The following is an 18,212-nucleotide window of genomic DNA, read 5'->3' as shown; positions in this document are numbered from 1 at the left end:
GTGCTTAAAAAAGAACCGCGGAGGAACCAGCGGGCGCGGCCAGCTGGAGCGCTCCACTGCAGCGCTGCCAGGCTCGGGGGCTCCAGCAGCCCGCGCTTGCCTGACCCACCGGTGCGGCCCTTCAAGACCTGGGGCGTCCTGTGCAGATCTGGGTGCCTCCGTGTCCCAGCCCCCACCCCACTCACCACCACCCCCATCCTGGGTTCCGGGGGCGTGGTTTGGCGCGGGGGCGGGTTTAAGTCGCCGCGGGTGTCTGACCGCTCTGACAGGTCTCCAAATTCCTCCCAGGCTCCGGTCCCGCTGCGCGGTTCTGAGCGCCCAAACAGCCCCGCGCTTCCCTGGATCCGGAGGCGTCTCATCGACTTCCACTCGGCCTGGAGCCTCTCTTCTTTCTCAAACCTTTCGCCTGACGCCTCACCCGCCTAGGCTCGTTTCTCAGGCTCAGGAATCCGCTCCAGTGGCTTCTCTTCGTACTCAGCTGTTGGCTTTACTGCCCTCCCCACTTGTGCTTTCCTCACACCTCCTGGGGTCTGATAGGCCCAATGGACTCCAAAGAGCGAAGTGAAGGGAATGGGAATTGTGTGCTGCGACCCATCAGAATCGCTGCTAGCAGCGGTGACTTAGTCCTGTAGCAGAGGCTGGGACCCTGGTGGGGCTAGCGCCCCGCCACGATCCTCCTTGAGGAATGCATCAGTCCAGAACCCGCTCTGTCAGTATTTGCTCTGGAAGTGGCCACAACGAGGAAGGAACCGAAGAGAGAGCTTCATTCAGTACACCTCCAAATTAACTGTTTGATGACTTGTTAGTGCTAAGGCTACCACCTTTCTCCTGCCCTCCCGCGGGGCGCCCTGCCACCTCACCATCACCCACACCTCCTGCCTCATCGCTCCCGCCTCCAGCTCCGCCCCGGCTCCCATGCCGGCGCAATGGAGTTATCCGAAGGGTGATGATTGCCGCCACAGCTGCTAACTTAGCACCCATCCTACCCATCGGTCACCCTTGGCCAGCCTTTCTGCAGCCGCCGAGACGTGGGCGTCCAGAGTCCAGTGCCGCAGCCAGGACCCGCCCGACGCGCAGAAGAAGCGCGGCGCCCAGGCGCCTCTTGGAGAAAGAAGACTGCGCCAAGACGCTGAGCCTAGAGCCAGCCAAGGGGCTTGAGCGCAGAAAGGGACAGCGTGGCTCAGAGCGCTGAGGATTTCGCGGACAAACAGCCACCACTTTCACTGCGTATCCAAGCTGAGCTGATTGGCGGGAAGGAGGCTTGCCAGCACGCAGGGGTCCGCTGCAATCTACCAGGAGCACCTTGCTCCCGGGCTCACTATGACTTGACCTGTGGGGGCCCTGCTCAGGGCTCCTGCAATCGAGCAGCCTAGGAAAGAAGGGATCGCTGCCAAGCGGCCTTCGGGTCTTTAGGAACCCCTACCCCCAACTGCCACAACCAGTGTCTGCTCATCCCTCCCCGCGGACCCGAGCCATGGAGCTCTCGGATGTGCACTGCCTTAGTGGCAGCGAGGAACTCTACACCATCCAACCGACGCCCCCGGCCGGCGACGGCGGGAGCGGCTCTCGGCCGCAGCGACTGCTGTGGCAGACGGCGGTGCGGCACATCACGGAGCAGCGCTTCATCCACGGGCACCGAGGCGGCGGCGGCGACGGTGGCGGCGGCGGGGGCTCCCGCAAAGCCTCGAACCCTGCGGGCAGCGGACCCAATCACCACGCGCCGCAGCTGTCTAGTGACTCGGTGCTGCCTCTCTATTCTCTGGGCCCGGGAGAGCGAGCGCACAACACCGGTGGCACCAAAGTCTTTCCGGAACGGAGCGGGAGCGGCAGTGCCAGTGGCAGCGGGGGCGGGGGCGACTTGGGCTTCCTACACCTTGACTGTGCCCCAAGTAACTCGGATTTCTTCCTCAATGGAGGGTACAGCTACCGAGGGGTCATTTTCCCAACCCTACGCAACTCCTTCAAGTCTCGGGATCTGGAGCGCCTCTACCAACGCTATTTCCTGGGCCAGAGGCGCAAATCGGAGGTAGTGATGAACGTGTTGGATGTACTAACCAAACTCACCCTTTTAGTCCTGCACTTGAGCCTGGCCTCGGCTCCCATGGACCCTCTCAAGGGCATCCTGCTAGGCTTTTTCACTGGCATCGAGGTGGTGATCTGCGCCCTCGTGGTGGTCAGGAAGGACAACACCTCCCACACTTACCTGCAATACAGCGGCGTGGTCACTTGGGTGGCTATGACCACCCAGATTCTGGCAGCAGGCCTGGGCTATGGGCTTCTGGGCGACGGCATAGGCTACGTGCTTTTTACACTCTTCGCCACCTACAGCATGCTTCCGCTGCCTCTCACCTGGGCCATCTTGGCCGGCCTGGGCACATCCTTGCTGCAAGTCACCCTTCAAGTACTCACACCCAGGCTAGTGGTCTTTTCCATCAACCAGGTAACTCCCGCTTGCACTTGCTTTCCCGCTCCATTCCCCCCCCCCCGTTGTTTAGAAATAACTTCTAGAGAGCTAGGGAGGCCCCATTCTTGTAAGTTTGCTTCCCTGGCTTACTTAGGCTTTGTGTGTCCCTGGGTGGGGGTGGGGGCGTCAAGGCTCATAATAACTGAAACAAAACGGCTAACTTTACTCTTCTACTCTGGTTGGTAATTCTCTTCTAACATAAGCCTTTCCGGCTGACACCCAAAGTCTACAGGACACCAAAGAGGAGAACTGCCTAGATTTGAGCTTTGCTAACTCACAGCAGGTTGCTGTAAGGGATTCTTCACTTGGCTTTCTGCTTGGCTTGTTTCTGAATGGATTTCATCTTTGCTAAACATGGAATTGCAGTGCTGGGCGCCCTCCAATAGGCCCTCCCCATCCTTCTCAATACTATGACAGGGATTTTATTTGGGTAATGTTAGTACCCTTGGGGATCTACCGTGGTTTCATCTATTACAGTGCCCAGCCCCAGATCTCTGAATGAATAAATACATAAATAAATAGGTCTCAGGAATTGCAGGATAGCAGACTCTTGGCAAAGAATATAAGTTTTTTTTATTAATTAAAAGAGACGCTTCAATGTAGATGACTTTAATGATCTACTTAGAGGAAGTCTCCAACACTGTCACTCTCCTTTCCCCTTCTTCCTCTCCCTCATTAAATATGAATGTGCTTATGCGAACAAAGTTCACGTTGTCTCCGGCTGGGAAGGTAGACAAAGAATCTGCTGTTTAAATTCACTAAAACCAATTGATAATTAATGGCCTGACACTTTGTTTAACAAATATCTGGTACTTAGCAGGGACAGTGGGTGTGGGGGCTTCTCACTTACAGAGGGAAACCGGCAACAGACTCAATTTTTAGAAGAAAGCAACTGTGAGGTGTTTTGTATGCCTCTGTCCTGTTCTCTACATCTCTGCTTACTCTTGTTGTGTTGGATGGATGTTAAAACTCGTCTAGCCAAGTATAAATGGAAAGTTCTTACAATGGCCAATCCTACTGCGAATTGACTGATGATCTGCAGATCACTAGCCCCAGTAGACAGCTTTTCCCATCATTGCCGTCTGGGGTTTGATTGGATGGGGGGGGGGGGAGTTCTTTTTCCTTTCATGACGGCTGTGTCTATTTGCTGAGGCTGCTTATCTGGTTAGCTGTTTTGACCGTGTTTTTCGAAGTGTCTCCTCCAGAAAAAGCTAAGAGTATCTAAAGCATGTGGCTGTGATCACTGGGCAGGAAACAGGGCGATGAGAGCTCTGCTGAGAGCTGGGTGGCTGAACTTTTCTGTACTACAGGCAATGAAGGCTATGCTCTCAAAAATATCCCAAGCCTTTAATATTTGACGCATAGTAAAGTGTCCCTTGAAGAAGGCCTTAAGGCCTTTGCCCGGGGATTGTATAATATTATACAATGTATAAGCTGTGCATTTCAAATTCTGTGAACACAGAAGCCCTAGCATGTAAATCTACTTTCTCCCAAGCACCCCCTGTTCTTTTCTTCCTTTTCTTTACTATGTTTCGGTGTCAGCAAATCATTGCTTTCTTCTTTTGCCCCTCCCTCTTGTCCCCTCCTCATCTGTCTCCTGCCTCTCTCCTCCTTTTTGAAGACCTAACTCAGTCTGAGTTGTTCTCACAACCAACCACAGATATCTGACGTATACAGAAAGCCTCATTTACAACCCACTGCCTTACAACAGTACCCTTCCTTGGTGCCACACTACTGAAAGACCACATAAAATATGCAGGGGTAGTATTTAGAAAAACACACCCTAAGTGTCAAATTATGAATGTCTTCAAAGTTCTAAGTATAGATATGTTTTTCTTGCCAAGTGAATCCAGCAAGCAAATTCTGGCTCCATATTTGTTTGATACTCTACTCAAATACTACCAGATGGGAAAAGATTAAAAATAACCCCCAATGTCTTCCCACTCCCATCCTATGATAAACAGTCAGTTCTCCACTGTGAAAATCAAGACCCACTACATGTAAACTAAGCCTTTTGCCTTTCTGTTTGGGACAGGTTATTGACTTAATAGGATTTCATAGACCAAGTACCCTTTCCACCATACTGAAGCTGCCTGGGCCATAGGATTCTTCAGCTTGGGGCTGCAAGTTCCTTTAAACATTTTCCTTTGGCGCCCCCTAGGGGTACAAGCTTCTTAGAGCCTGCAGGAAAGTTGGGGGTTTCTCTCTTTTCCAAACCCCTGGGTTTGTGTTATTTTGGGTTTGGTCTGTTGGTTGGTTTGGTTTATTGGTTGGGGTGGGGGGAATGTGTTTTATTTTGTTTTGCTCTGCTTTATTTTGAATATACTGGTTTATTTTCCATGTTCAGGGCCCAAATCACACATAAAACTTGGTAAGAACCTCTGCGGGTCACCATAGCGAGTTCCTAAGTGCTCACCACAGCCTACTCTCCCCCAGGGGCTGCTTGCCCTCCTCGCACACTTCCTCTTCTGCTCTTCTTCAGATCCTAAATTCTCCACCCATCCATCTTTCCATCTTCCTAATATCTCAGGAACTTTCATACCTCTTCGTCTTGACATCTGCATTCTGGGTCAATCCCACGCCCCTCCCCCCACCCCACCCCCATTCTTCACATGATCTGGCATATTCTATTCGTCCGGATTCTCACAAGCCACTCTCCCTGGTGCATGCCTTGCTTGGGTTTCTCCGCAGCAATCACACTGTCTGAAACTATCTTATCATCTTGTTGTGTCTCTTTTGATTCTACCTGAAGTCTCGATGCTCACAAGAACACACACACTAAAAGGGGAGGAGATTGCCCTAGTATTGACGTTTTTTATCCATGGCACTTAAACAAATACCAGACACAGAGCAGGCACCTAAGGGAATTGCCATACAAACAAGACTGCTCATCACATGATTATAAGATATTCAACTTCCCAAACTCTTTGTTGATTAAAGAATCCTCCACTCATGCGCATCTATACAAGCATGTATACACAATTAAGTTGTTTGTATATAAGACAGGCTTTTACCTCTAAACACTGTTTGGAGAAACCAAAATACATATAGCATGCCATTTGTACAATATTTTACACAAAGCTTAGATCCTTTGTTGGTGTTGCTATACCTAAGGATGATATATAGGCAATATTGCCCTTCATTTTAATTTTGAAGAAGAAAGATCAGCTTTTCAGAAACAAAGGGGACTTTCTGAGGGTAGGGAGCTAACAGGTGATAAGGACAGAATTAGAATTTGAACTCCAATGCTAACTATTCTTCAGCAACCTCTAAGGGCATCCTTTCTGCAGACTAAGAGTAAAATGGACTCCTTTTGCTATTCAAGAGAGTACAAGGTCATACACTGCATCGATGAGCATTTAATGAAAAATGCAGAAGGGAATTAAGAGAGAAAATGCCAGAAATGGCATAGATTCTTTAAAATCTTTCTGCCTCAGCTGGGTACCAATTCATCAACCGAAGGCCATAAACCCTTTGAATATCAGCTCTTTGCATTAATCTTAATTCCCTTGAAGAGGATGGCTCAGGTTTAACTTAGTATTTTCAAGACTCGTGGGATTAAAATGAGCGTACAGTGTGAGGAACACCCTGTCAGCTGTCTCACTTCACTGGAAATGTCATCTTCAAAAGTAATAAGCGAGCCAGTAATTGCCTTCTTAATCCAAGCCACTGCTACTACTGCTGCTACTGTCTCCACCCCTAAGAAATCACATCTGTGCCTTGAAAGGACAACCACTGTGCTTCAAACATTTGCAGACCCTCCATATGAGCAGACAAAGCCCCTTGTGAATATGTGTCACAAGTTGATTCCTACTGTGGATATGAGTCTTAATATTAAAAGGCTCACTAAAGAGAATTCTTCTCAGCATAGAAATGGTTTGTATTCTTTCTACTCAGGCAACAAACTAAATCACTGCCCTCCAAATTCCAACACATAATGCAACAAAAACACATGAGAGAGAGAGAGAGAGAGAGAGAGAGAGAGAGAGAGAGAGAGAGAGAGAGAGAAAGGCATGGAGAATATAACAAACCACCCAAATTGCCCACATTTTCTGGGTCCAATAGCACTGGATATAATGAGAAACCTTCTTAAGTTGCAAAGCCCAATTGGAACCTTGTTTTTAATTAACGCTCTACAAGAGTTCAGTTGCAGGTAGCCTGATGTCTGCTCTTCAGCCACTGACTTAAACTGTTGTGTCAGCCTCGCATATGGTATTCAAATCAATGACACTGAGAGTCTTTCCCATACTCTCTAGGAAGTTGATATTTCTCCATTTTAAGCCAATTGTTTATCCACCAGTTAAATTTATTAATCAGAAAACGTATTATAAGGTAACACTATACATATAAATAAAATATAATAATAAGGCCCCAGATACATTCTAAGCACCATAGCTATGATTATTCTGATTTAATTTCTGGTGACAATAAGAGGGGCTACCTAACATTTGAAAATCGTCTTGTTCTCATTCTTCAGCTCATTAGACACAGGATGGTAGAAATCATTTAGTTATTGGAAAACTGAGAGCAGTAATACTTAACCAGAAAGATGACTGCATTGTGCTTCTTCTCTCTTGGGGGATCTAAAATGTTACAGCCAGTGACTAATTAGTCGTCTGTGCCCCTTGTCGACGCAGATAAGGAGATAAGTGTAGATAGAAAGTGATTTCTGCAAGATAACTCTATGAGCAAATGCAGACTGGTATGCAAATCCAGGTTAATCCATGCTCAAGGTCACGCTGTCAGTTAGATAGTTCTTTCCTGTCTTAGACGGATCTCATCAAACCGTAAGAGACTACAACCAGACAATTGCTGATTAAGTAATGATTCTTGAACTTGACAAATAATGAGACCCAGTTAGACTGCTGTCCTATCAGTAATTGTGTAGGACAGCATGCAATTGTAGCAGGTAAGATAGAGATGTATGATGGGAGCAGCTGGGGTTTAGGAGAGAAACTGTGGTTTAAATATGCACTTCTGGTCACTTAAGTGAGGCATTGACCTCAGAGTAAAAACAAAAAGAGATAATGGAGTTATAGCCTCTCTCTCTCTCTCTCTCTCTCTCTCTCTCTCTCTCTCTCTCTCTCTCTCTCTCTCTTCTCATTTATACAATTTAAACACAAGTGCATTTATACATCTTTGTCTAAGACTAGGGCTCTTTGTATCTAACTCAAATCAAATTAAGAGATTCTATGACTACTTAATGTACAATAAGTGACACGTGATTTAAACCACCCCTAACTTGGTAAACACTCAATTCATAACGCAGAGCTGCCTATTTAAATGGTATGATAGGACTCCCACTCTGACTTAACTCACCTCTCTAGTTACAGTATGCAGTTTCTAAACCCTGACTACTCCTGTTTCTGTACATTCTTTCGGGATATTCATATGGACTTTAAAATAATAATTGCAACCAGCATATCTAAAAAAAATGCCTTCCAACAGCATATCTGAGTGTTGGCCTTCCCCAGAGGTGCCTCTGAACGCTGGAGAATGGAGCTATTACCCTCCTGCGTGTGAAAATACAAGCCTTCCCTTCGTGGCCTTTATTTTCTCTTTCTTCATCTCTGCTTTTCATTCTTGTTATGCCTTTTATCTTTTTGTTTAAACTATCATCTTGTTTGTCTGCTCTGGTGGAGGGTGGCTTGGTTTTGTAAAGGATTTCTGATGATGCCAAAATGATCAATTAAATCCCATTGGCCCTAACCTGTGGGCCTCTTTGTCTAAGAGTTGCAAATAGATTTGGTGTCTGTATATTTAGAGAGAGTTGTAAACTGATTGTGTAATGTGTGTTGTTCAAGATTAAATTATGAATTTGTTTCCCTTCATATCTGGGTATGTTACCTGACTGCCATCAGTGAGCCAGAGCACAATTAGATTAGAACTGGGGGGCAGAGGGGGGTGACTCGAATTTTGGAGAAGCAGCTGCAATGTCCTGCTAAGTGGGACAAATGCATTAGTCATATTTACACTCTGATGATTGATGGCATTTAAGAGCTCACCAAAAATAAGTGAAACCAAGCATAAGAGGAAAAGATTAAACACATACACACACTCGTACACAATCAGAGGACACTACTACAATCATCTGTGACATTTCACTGTTGTCTAAATATTTCTTAGGATTGATTCACATCCCAAGTTGGTCCATTGGAGTTGATCCTGCACGTACTTGTTTCCAGAATACAGATGACAGTTGCAATATTCATCTCAACCCTTTTCTCTCGCCAACAAATGGGCACAACGCTCTTTCTCTGAGAGACCAATAGGCCCAAAATAGACAAATGGGCAATACATCAATTCATCTGACATATTGTTTCTGAAGCAAATGTCTGCTTTTTTTTTTGTTTTGTTTTTGTTTTTGTTTTTGTTTTCAGAACTGAAGAGTCTAAAGTCTAGCAGCAGCATTGGAAGTTGGGGAACATCTGTGACACATAGGTTTTCACCTCAGTCAGCCAGATAATGGTTTATATAAATAGTTTCTTCCTCAGGATGAGTACAGGAATGCTGCTTTGTCAACCACCCACAGCAGGGGAAGCCAGAGTAATTGGCTGCAAGCTTCCCCAGGAAATGTAATTGGATTTACACACTCAAATCATATCATGTGAGTTTTGTTTATGAAGGATATTTTAGGAAGCCAGGTCACTTAAGAGGCACTTGAGAAGCCAGCTCTTCTCATGGCAAGGTTTTCTCAGTTAGCCCTGTGGGGTAGAAGCAGAATGCAGAGAGGATTAATTAACCCTGGAGATGCTGTGCGTGCAGTGGGAGGCTCCAGCCACATACTAGTCTGAATGGAAGCCATTTTCTTAGCAAATGCTTCCATGGGACTATCTTTCCAACCAATGGACTGAGTTTATGATCCGATGTCAAATAAACATACAGTGGCTTGTTTAACACTATCTCTGTGCTAGGCTTTGAATGAATGCATGTCATGTGAATTTCTTTATCTGAATTATATATAATTTTACGACACACAAGACCTGAAGTATCTGTTAGATATTGTGTTATCTAATATGCTCTTTTTTTTTTAAATAGATGCCTAAACTTTGGTGTTGCAAATTGTAAAATGCCTATGAAGCACAAGGCTCCCCCTCTGCTCTGGATGTGTTTTGAACACCAAGGACAAACTCCCCCGACCTCATCACTGGATTCACAAACTCCCTGGCCCAAATCTGTTCAAATATCAGCTCTGTTAAAGCACAGCCTGGTCAGTTTGGTACTCAGTAGTGCCTCATGACGAGAATTTACTAGGATGTAAACAGATAGTTAATAAACAGTTTACCTACTAAATATCCACTCTCCTATTCTTCCTTATTAAGGAATGTTAACATCTATATGGTGAGGATGTGAACTAGACGTGAAAAGAAATTGAAATTAACCAGGTGTGGTGGTACACATCTTTAATCCCAGCACTTGGGAGGCAGAGGCAGGTGAATTTCTGAGTTCGAGACCAGCCTGGTCTACAGAGTGAGTTCCAGGACAGCCAGGGCTACACAGAGAAACCCTGTCTTGGGAAAAAAAGAAAAAAAAGAAATTGAAATCAATGTGGGGAAGGTTCTTTTTAAGTGCATGAATTTTTTAGTTGCTATTTATATTTAAAGTACATACCATGTAAAAATTTTACCTGAGAACAAAACCTACAACCACTTTATTTTGTAAAAATCACATCCTTGACTTGTACCAGCTGATTTTTCTAGTAGACTGGAATAAACAAATTCAGAGTTTCTTCATTCGTGTGTTTGTGTGTGTGTGTGTGCACACATATCTATGACCATATCTATGTCTACATGATTGCATATGAATACATTGAGATTGCTCATAAAATAGACTACTAAAGAATAGTCCGTACATAATTATAATACATGTAGTTTTTCAACTTAGACTATAAGAAACATAGCTCCCAAATTTTAACAAAACAGGATGAGAAAAATATAGGAAAATTGCTGTAGGCACACTTGAGGATAGAAAGAATATCAGAGGAATGTGGTGATTGCCCTCCAATATCTGTGGTTCTGCCATGACAAAGAGGTTAACTATGCTATGTGTGTCTCACACCAACCATGAAAGAGGTGAGGATCTTTAATCTGGGAAGCCACAATTTTAAGTGATGGGCTCTCCAACAGGAAGATTCATCAAAAGAAAGCTGTACTGACAGGAATCCATAGGAGCTGTCCTTAGGAAGATTCTGGTATAGGTGGTCATTTCTTCAAGGCCAGTTGAAAGTCATTGGTTATACCTACAAGCAATCAGGGTTACTTTGCACTCAAGAAAAAGGTAAAAGGAGGAAGGACAGTGTATCTAAAAGTTAAAGACATTGTGATTATGTTAACTGACTGTTCTTTTGGGTGCTCCTCTGGGATCTGTGCCTAATAAAGCACCAACCTTTTACATTGTAGGGACCACAACTGTCACACATGGCTGCTGCATCAGCAAGAAATGATGAAAACAGATTAGATTTTTGCTGCTCCTCAAAAGCAGCATTGGATTTTAATGAGGAAGAATGGGAGAGTGGGTATTTAGCAAGCAAACTGTTTATTAACTATCTGTTTACATCCTAGTAAATTCTCGTCCTGAGGCACTACTGAGTACCAAACTGACCAGGCTGTGCTTTAACAGAGCTGATATTTGAACAGATTTGGGCCAGGGAGTTTGTGAATCCAGTGATGAGGTCGGGGGAGTTTGTCCTTAGTGTTCAAAACCCATCCAGAGCAGAGGGTTCAGCAAACACTTATCATACACAGGTCTTGGTTTCTTTTGACTTCAGCTCTTTTAAGCATGAAACCTTTCTTATAGGAACTAGAGCAAAAACAAAAAAAAAAGTTCAAACTCTAGGAAAAAAACTCTAGGTGTGGCTCTTCCTTCTTGGTGAGGTGCATGCGAAAAAAGCCATCAGAGGACTGAAGCTGGTTATTCACAAATCACCTTGTCTATCACAAGCTGAATACATCCAAAGCCTGGTAACCTAGCAGCAGATGAGTCTGCCCAATGTCAGGGTAGATCTGCAGGATCAGGAAGGTCTGCAGTTCTGGGCACTGCTGGTTACTATGTTCGTTTAACCTTCCTGTGAAAACTGGGGTACTTCTCCAGGAACCTAGATAATCTTTCTCACACAGTGGAAGGCATACGGGAGCTTCAGCAAGGTTCAAGTTTCTTTCATTGGACCTTTGCCACACCCTGAATTTTCACCTATCACAACAGGGCCCTCACCTTTCCATGTGACCAGCAGACTGTCAGATCCTTGAGGACAGCCACTGGGTCATATTATCTTTGTGTCACTAGACCCTGGCATAGCACACAGCACAAAGACAGCTCTGAATGCCATGCTTTTCGTTTATTGGAATGAAGGTCCATGGCCTGATCACCTCCCCTCTGATTCCTTCCCAGATCTCCAACAGTCACCAACAGGGAATGAGAAAACAATCACAGAAATCACTTCCTTTATCCCATATGTCAGACACTATCCTATGGTGTGCATTGTCAAAAATGTCAAAGCTGTTTTTACTAGCCATTATTTATTAGATTGTATAAGGAAAAGCTCAAAGCATTATCCAGATCATTTCATTAAAATAAAAGTTATAGTACTGGATTATTTGTACTTACCCATCTCTGGCAGTTTTTCATACTTACCACTTCTTTTGCTTTTTGAGATTCTAATCACTTCATTTCTCTCTTCCTTTTCCTCCCTCCAGACCCTCCCATATACCCCTTCTTGCTCTCCTCAACCTCCTCATTACTAAACTAGCATATTCCTTAACTACATTCTAAACATGTGTCCTTATACATGCAGATAAGTATAGTCCTCATTCCTTCTGGATGAAACTTCTCATTGCAACAGAGGGAGACCATACAGAAAACCAGGCAAAATGCAGTTGTTGGGCTATTCTCAGTGGGCTGTATAAAACACATCAGGCTCAGGAAACATTGTGGCAGAGGGAACAGAAAGGTTGTAAGAGATGGAGGAATGGGAAGTTTGCTGTGAGATTATGTCTCATAGGAACGAATGCCAGAAACTCTCTCCAGGAAGTCTCACCAACACGACTTCCTGAAACTTCTGAACGAGTCAGACCCACCAATTCAAAGTAGAGCCCTAAGACTAAGAGAGAGGGGACTCTCTCCTCTACCTTCCCTGTTCTGTAGCATCCTGGCTTTGAATCCTGGGGCCCACATCAGCTAATCATTCTATGTACACTCTCAGTCCCTTCCTTGGCTTGGCACCCCAACAATAGTCTTTCTTGTGCATGCTTAGTGTGTGTGGTCTGAAAAGCATTTCTCCCCTCTTTTACCTGAGTCCTGGTATTCACCAAGCAAAGGGCTCTGCCTCAATCTCAAAGGGAGAGGATTATACAAAAATGGGCTGTTTGTTTTCTTCCTGCAGCTTTAATTCCATCATGTAAAAGCCAGATTACACATTAACTAGAGCAGTTTGAATAAAAACTGCTGAGAAAGTAAAGTCTGTATCTAATGTCAAAAACTCTTTAGAAAGTCTCAAAAAATGTTTATGAGAAACAATTCTATGTCTAGTTCCATGAAGGACTCTCCCATGTGATTCCTTTTTCTACTGCCAGTTAGAAACCAAGTCAATGAGAGCAATGTCAAAGAAAAAAAATCACAGTGTTCTTTGGTGAGCCTTCCTAGCCTAGTGGTTAATAGCTCATCCTGGAAGATGGACTCCTGTCTCCAAGTGGTAAGCAACCAATGAGTACAAAGCCTTCTTGCCTCTTCTGTTTATGAAATATTAGCATTGCCCTCTTCTCCTACAAATTACATAGTAATATCATATAATCATATAATATATATATATACACACACACTATATATATATATATATATATATACATAGTGTGTGTGTGTGTGTGTGTGTGTGTGTGTGTGTGTGTGTGTGTGTGTGTAAAGTAACCATGTAAGTACATTTCCTTAAGTCCACAGAAACCACAAACTCTCATTCCATTTTTGCTCTGGATTTTTCTCTGTAACTTTGACCAAAGAATAGAGTGGATTTAAAAAGATCCTCAGTGTTAAGATCACACTCTATCATACTTTCTATCATATCATACTGTGTGTTCTGCTTCAATTTATCCAACTCCTGATCTCCACATCTGTCTTGACAGCTGGTCTATAAATGTCACAGAGTCAAGGTAACCCCAAATCATCATCAAGTCTCTATGGCCTTATCTAAAGTCTCATCAAGTGTCTTTAGAATTCACTCTTCATTTTACCTGTCTGTGAACAAATGCTTGAGTGGTCATATCAGAACAGCTCTTGCTTTTTCCACTTTACATCTGAAGATATTGAGCTCAGAAGAGTGAAATCATTTCTCTCAAATCCAGGGACCAGTGAGAAGCTCCAATCCACAGTTTTTCATTTCTCGTGCTTCCCACTGGAACCAATGGTCTGTTAGGACCACTTTATCTGAGTTAACTATGCTAGTTTCAGAGGCAATAAATTATAAGAGACAATACCAACTTCTTTAATATTAGTTCTGCAGAATCCAGAATATAGAACATTGTATTGAAAACAGCACCTAAAATATCATCTACCAATACAACTTTGAACATACCATTCACTTTCCTCTTCCTTGACTTCCTGTGCAGCTACAAATGTCTACCATGGGTGGGAGAAGACCTAAGCAGTTAAACTACTTGCCACCCAAGCAAGAAAACCAGATAAATAATCTACACACATGTCATGTAAGTGTGGTGCCTGCAGAGGCAGGGGATTACCAGAGCAAGCTGGCTAGTGATACTCTCAGTGAACTCTGGTTGAGTGAGAGGACCTTGCCTCCAAGAATATAAAATTTTCTTGACATCAAGGGTCTCCACATACACACACATACACGTCTCACACACACACATGCACACATACAACCCTACCTATGAAAAGAAGAAAAAATCCAAACACTGTAAAATTGAGTTATAATTAACATGGATATGGGGTTCTGTATTTGTCTTGGGTATTTGATTCCCTAAATCAGACAATGGCAATTCTTATAGAAAATACAACATCTGAACATCTTTGACCTTGAGAGTCTAAGGACATCACTCATGAGAAATGATTGAACAAATACTAAAAGCAACTTACTATAGGGTTTGTAATATTTAATTCTTCTGCTGGTTGAGCTGCAATATGGTTATTTGCTGTAAGACCATGAGTCACTGTAGTCACTGAATTTGTTTTGGAGAGACTGATGATTGTGATATTTAATTGACAGACAATTGTTTTTTTGAATATCTGATTAGTGACTCTGTAGCACCTGTCAGGATTTCAAAACGTGTGTTAGCTGTGATCAACAATCTATTTTATGTCAACATTACTCAATAATGATTGATCTGCCATTTACTCAGCCTGAATATCTATATTGGGAGCATGGTTTCTATAGAGTTTTATTTGTCCGTAGCTCCCTTACAAAGAGACAAGGTGGCTTTGAGGAACCTGCTTCATCTTGCTATAGCTTAGTCATTTCGTGTATAACCAAATGACATTTAGATTCCTTTTGCCAATGTCTCTTTGTATAAATGAATAAGAAAGAATTTGAACCTAATAAACAACAATGACGAAAAGCTGAGTGATGAAGTGATCCCTTTAACAAAGAGAGTGTGGAGTGGCATGCAGCAGCAGAGTACCTTTCTCAGTGATTGGCAAAATGCAGAACAATCGTTCTTAGGGTACATCTCTCTGTTAATCACGGGAACGGCAGATGAAAGAAAGAGGACAGTTGTGCCATCCCAAACACCAATGCCAGCATCAGTGCACAGGAGGCACGGTCCACACCTCAGGGTGAGAAGATAACCACTAAACATCAAGCAGCATGTTCTTCAGTTCCTCCCATACACAAAAGTACCGGCCATGAGGATGCCTCCGTTACCATTTATCTAGAACGTTCTTTACAGAGGGGGGGGAGGGGGAGGGGGAGGGAGAGGGAGAGAAATGATTTAGCTATCATTTAGCACTGCTGTATCTTCCTATAGATCTGTGCATAGAATTCCTTCCTTATGCAAAGTATTTCAGATACCAAGTTTCTATTTAATATATTGCACAAAAGATCTGGCTGGTCATCAGGTTAAGGTCACTGGGTTTAAAGCATCCAGAAGAAAAAGATTCAGACAATGAAGTTTACTTTATCAAGCCTTTCTCATGAGCATGGGCATATTTCAAATTGCAGATCTATCCCAATATCAAAAGAAAAACTAAGCGACATCAAAATAACATATTTCCAATAAAGTCAAAGGAAAATACATAGAAGGAAAAGCTTACATCTAACAAATGGCATTAATAAAGTGAGATTTGCAATAGCAGCAGATTACCTGACAAACTAAACCAAGTATTAAAACAATTTAAGGGAGACTGCTATACTGTATAAAAAAGAGGTCCTCACAGCTCCCTTCCGTGCCACATGCCACTTCTGGTCCATTGACCCACCTAGGCATCACCAAGTTGCTACTTTGTGATGTTTGAGAAAATTCCTTCTAGATATTTTCTCACCAAATACTTCAGTGTTCTTAAAATAGAGGCAGGTGGAACACATTCACATTTGATAATCACTTTGCAATGCTGATGTTGCTATTGGTTGGTAGGCTTCAAGATGGAAAATGGTTCTTTTTTTATTCTGAATACCCATGGATTACGAGTTGTCTTCTGTTGCTGCAATAAAGCACCATGACCAAAAGTGGCTTATAGAAAAGAGAATATATTTTGACTTCTGGTTCTAGAGGGAATGGCCCATAATAACAACGAAGGCAAGCCACAGGCAGCTGGAACAAGAAGCTGAGAGATCTTATCTCCATCTGCACACAGAAAGAGAGAGAGTAAAAGTGAGGCTATAAACTCTTGGCACCTTCCTCAAGGCTTATACTTCTTCCAGAAAGGCTCTATGGCCTAAAAGTTCCATTACTTCCCAAACAGCCACTAACCATCATAGACCATGAAGAAAGCTCAAGGCCACACAGAGTAGAGTAGGTGACAATAAATAAATAAATAAATAGATAGATAGATAGATAGATAGATAGATAGATAGATAGATAGATAGATCTTAGAAAATCGATTGTACCTTTAGGCCATTATACCAACAATATACTATGTTTGTTTTTTTCTTGAGCACATGTGTGTGTATATGTTCATGGTTTTGTGTGTTTGTGTTTGAGACCAAGTTAAGACTGGCATTAGACTTACTATGTAGCCCAGGCTGCCCTGAAACTCCTTATCCTCTGGCCTTAATCTTCTAAATCCTGGGCTTTCCAGTCGATACCAAAATACTCAACTAGGAGTTTTGAACAAATTATACTCCTAATTTATTTATTTTGTTTTTAATTTAATTCTCATTACTAACATGTAAATATGATTTCTAATCAATAATGACTGCAACGTGATCATAGTGTAGTCTCTACATGATCATCAGCTAGTCTTTGAGATAAATGAAAAGTTCTCTATCCTATACTGGTTTATCTAATATCTAAGAGAAATACAGCAAACAGCCATTTTCATGTCCTGGGTGCTTGGGACTTTTGTTTTCTTTTGCTGTGTATGTGAGATTTGGGGACCAGAAAGAGCCAGATCCGATGTTGCTCCATCTGATGTATAATTTATATCACTAGAATAAATGCAAGGCAACAGTAGTGGCTGGAGGCAGGTGGGACTGTTTCCCAGGGGAAGAAACAAATGCCTTCCTATTTATAAATCTTTGAAAGCACACCAGGCTTTGCGAGATTAAAAACCCATCCCTGGAGGTCCTCAGTAGAAGCCAGATGCTTCTGGCCAGGGATTTGGTGCAAAGGGAGATGGTTTGAACAAAATAATATTTTTTAACATCCTCTACAATTTGGAGCTCGTGATTCTGGGACTCTTCTAGGAGTTACAAATAATTGGCTAGCTGCACACACACACACACACACACACACACACACACACACACAAAATCAGACTGTAAAAGGAAGTCTAAGAAATATTCTACATCATAGAGAGATGTTGTACACTGTATCAGGATATGTCCTCTAGCTTGTTCTCCTGGGCCTGATTTTGTGGACCTAGGGTTCTCTGTTCAACTCCTGCGGTAGGCCAAGCCAGAAAGCTAAAAGGAGTAGCCCCTGTCTATCTCTATGTGTAGTCTTACCCTGTCTGGCTTGATCTCTGCTCCTTCTGCTATGTGGAAAAAAACAAAAAACAAAAAACAAAAAAAAAAACAAAAATCAAAAAACAAAAAAAAAACCAAAAAACAAAAAAAAAAAAAAACAAAAAACAAAAAACCCTGCAATACCTATTTCTTTCCCCTTCCAATTCCAATTTGCCAGGGACAGCACTGGATCTTTCCCTGTTGCAATGTGTTAGGTGTTTGAGAAAATGACATTAGTTTCCCATTGCTCTTTCCCGGGTTGCACATCTTACTACTGGCTCTGTGTCCTTGAGATGGTGCCATCCTTCATCACGCTCTCATTCCTCAACCCAGTGTTTCACTCAGTTCATCAGAAAAACCCATGCCTTCTGCTCCTCTGCTGCCTGAGTCCTCAAGGAGAGCAATTTCTCAGGGATGTCTTCTCTTCTGTCACAACTTAATTGCACTCTAAACCTTCCCCCCCCCTTAGAAACCCCTTCCTCCATATCATCCCCCATTTCCTCTCTATTCCTATTATTTTATTTCTTTTTCTTCTAACTAATACATTCTCCTCCTCTTCCTGCTGCTGATGCTAGTGCTTATTCACTCTGCTTCGGTGTGCTTCGCCTCCTCCTCCTCCTCCTCCTCCTCCTCCTCCTCCTC

At 43.3% G+C, this 18,212-nt stretch overlaps 1 protein-coding gene across 4 annotated transcripts in view; it reads left to right on the top strand.

Moving 5' to 3' along the window:
• Positions 1–277: 277 nt before the first annotated feature.
• Positions 278–18,212, top strand: part of Adcy8 (adenylate cyclase 8) — a 208,830-nt gene continuing 190,895 nt past the window's right edge. For 3 of the 4 annotated variants that reach the window (XM_021216372.1, XM_021216371.1, XM_021216370.1), the window contains exon 1: positions 278–2,440. In XM_021216372.1, coding sequence (XP_021072031.1) covers positions 1,475–2,440 — 966 coding nt within the window. In that variant the 5' untranslated portion in view covers positions 278–1,474. The remainder of the gene's footprint in view (positions 2,441–18,212) is intronic. The other variant, XM_029548213.1, reaches the window with a different exon arrangement.

Source organism: Mus pahari, chromosome 17 (assembly GCF_900095145.1).
Source record: "Mus pahari chromosome 17, PAHARI_EIJ_v1.1, whole genome shotgun sequence".
Lineage (NCBI taxonomy): Eukaryota > Metazoa > Chordata > Mammalia > Rodentia > Muridae > Mus > Mus pahari.
The sequence above is the reverse complement of the archived record's forward strand: the minus strand, read 5'-3'. Positions and strand labels throughout refer to the sequence as shown.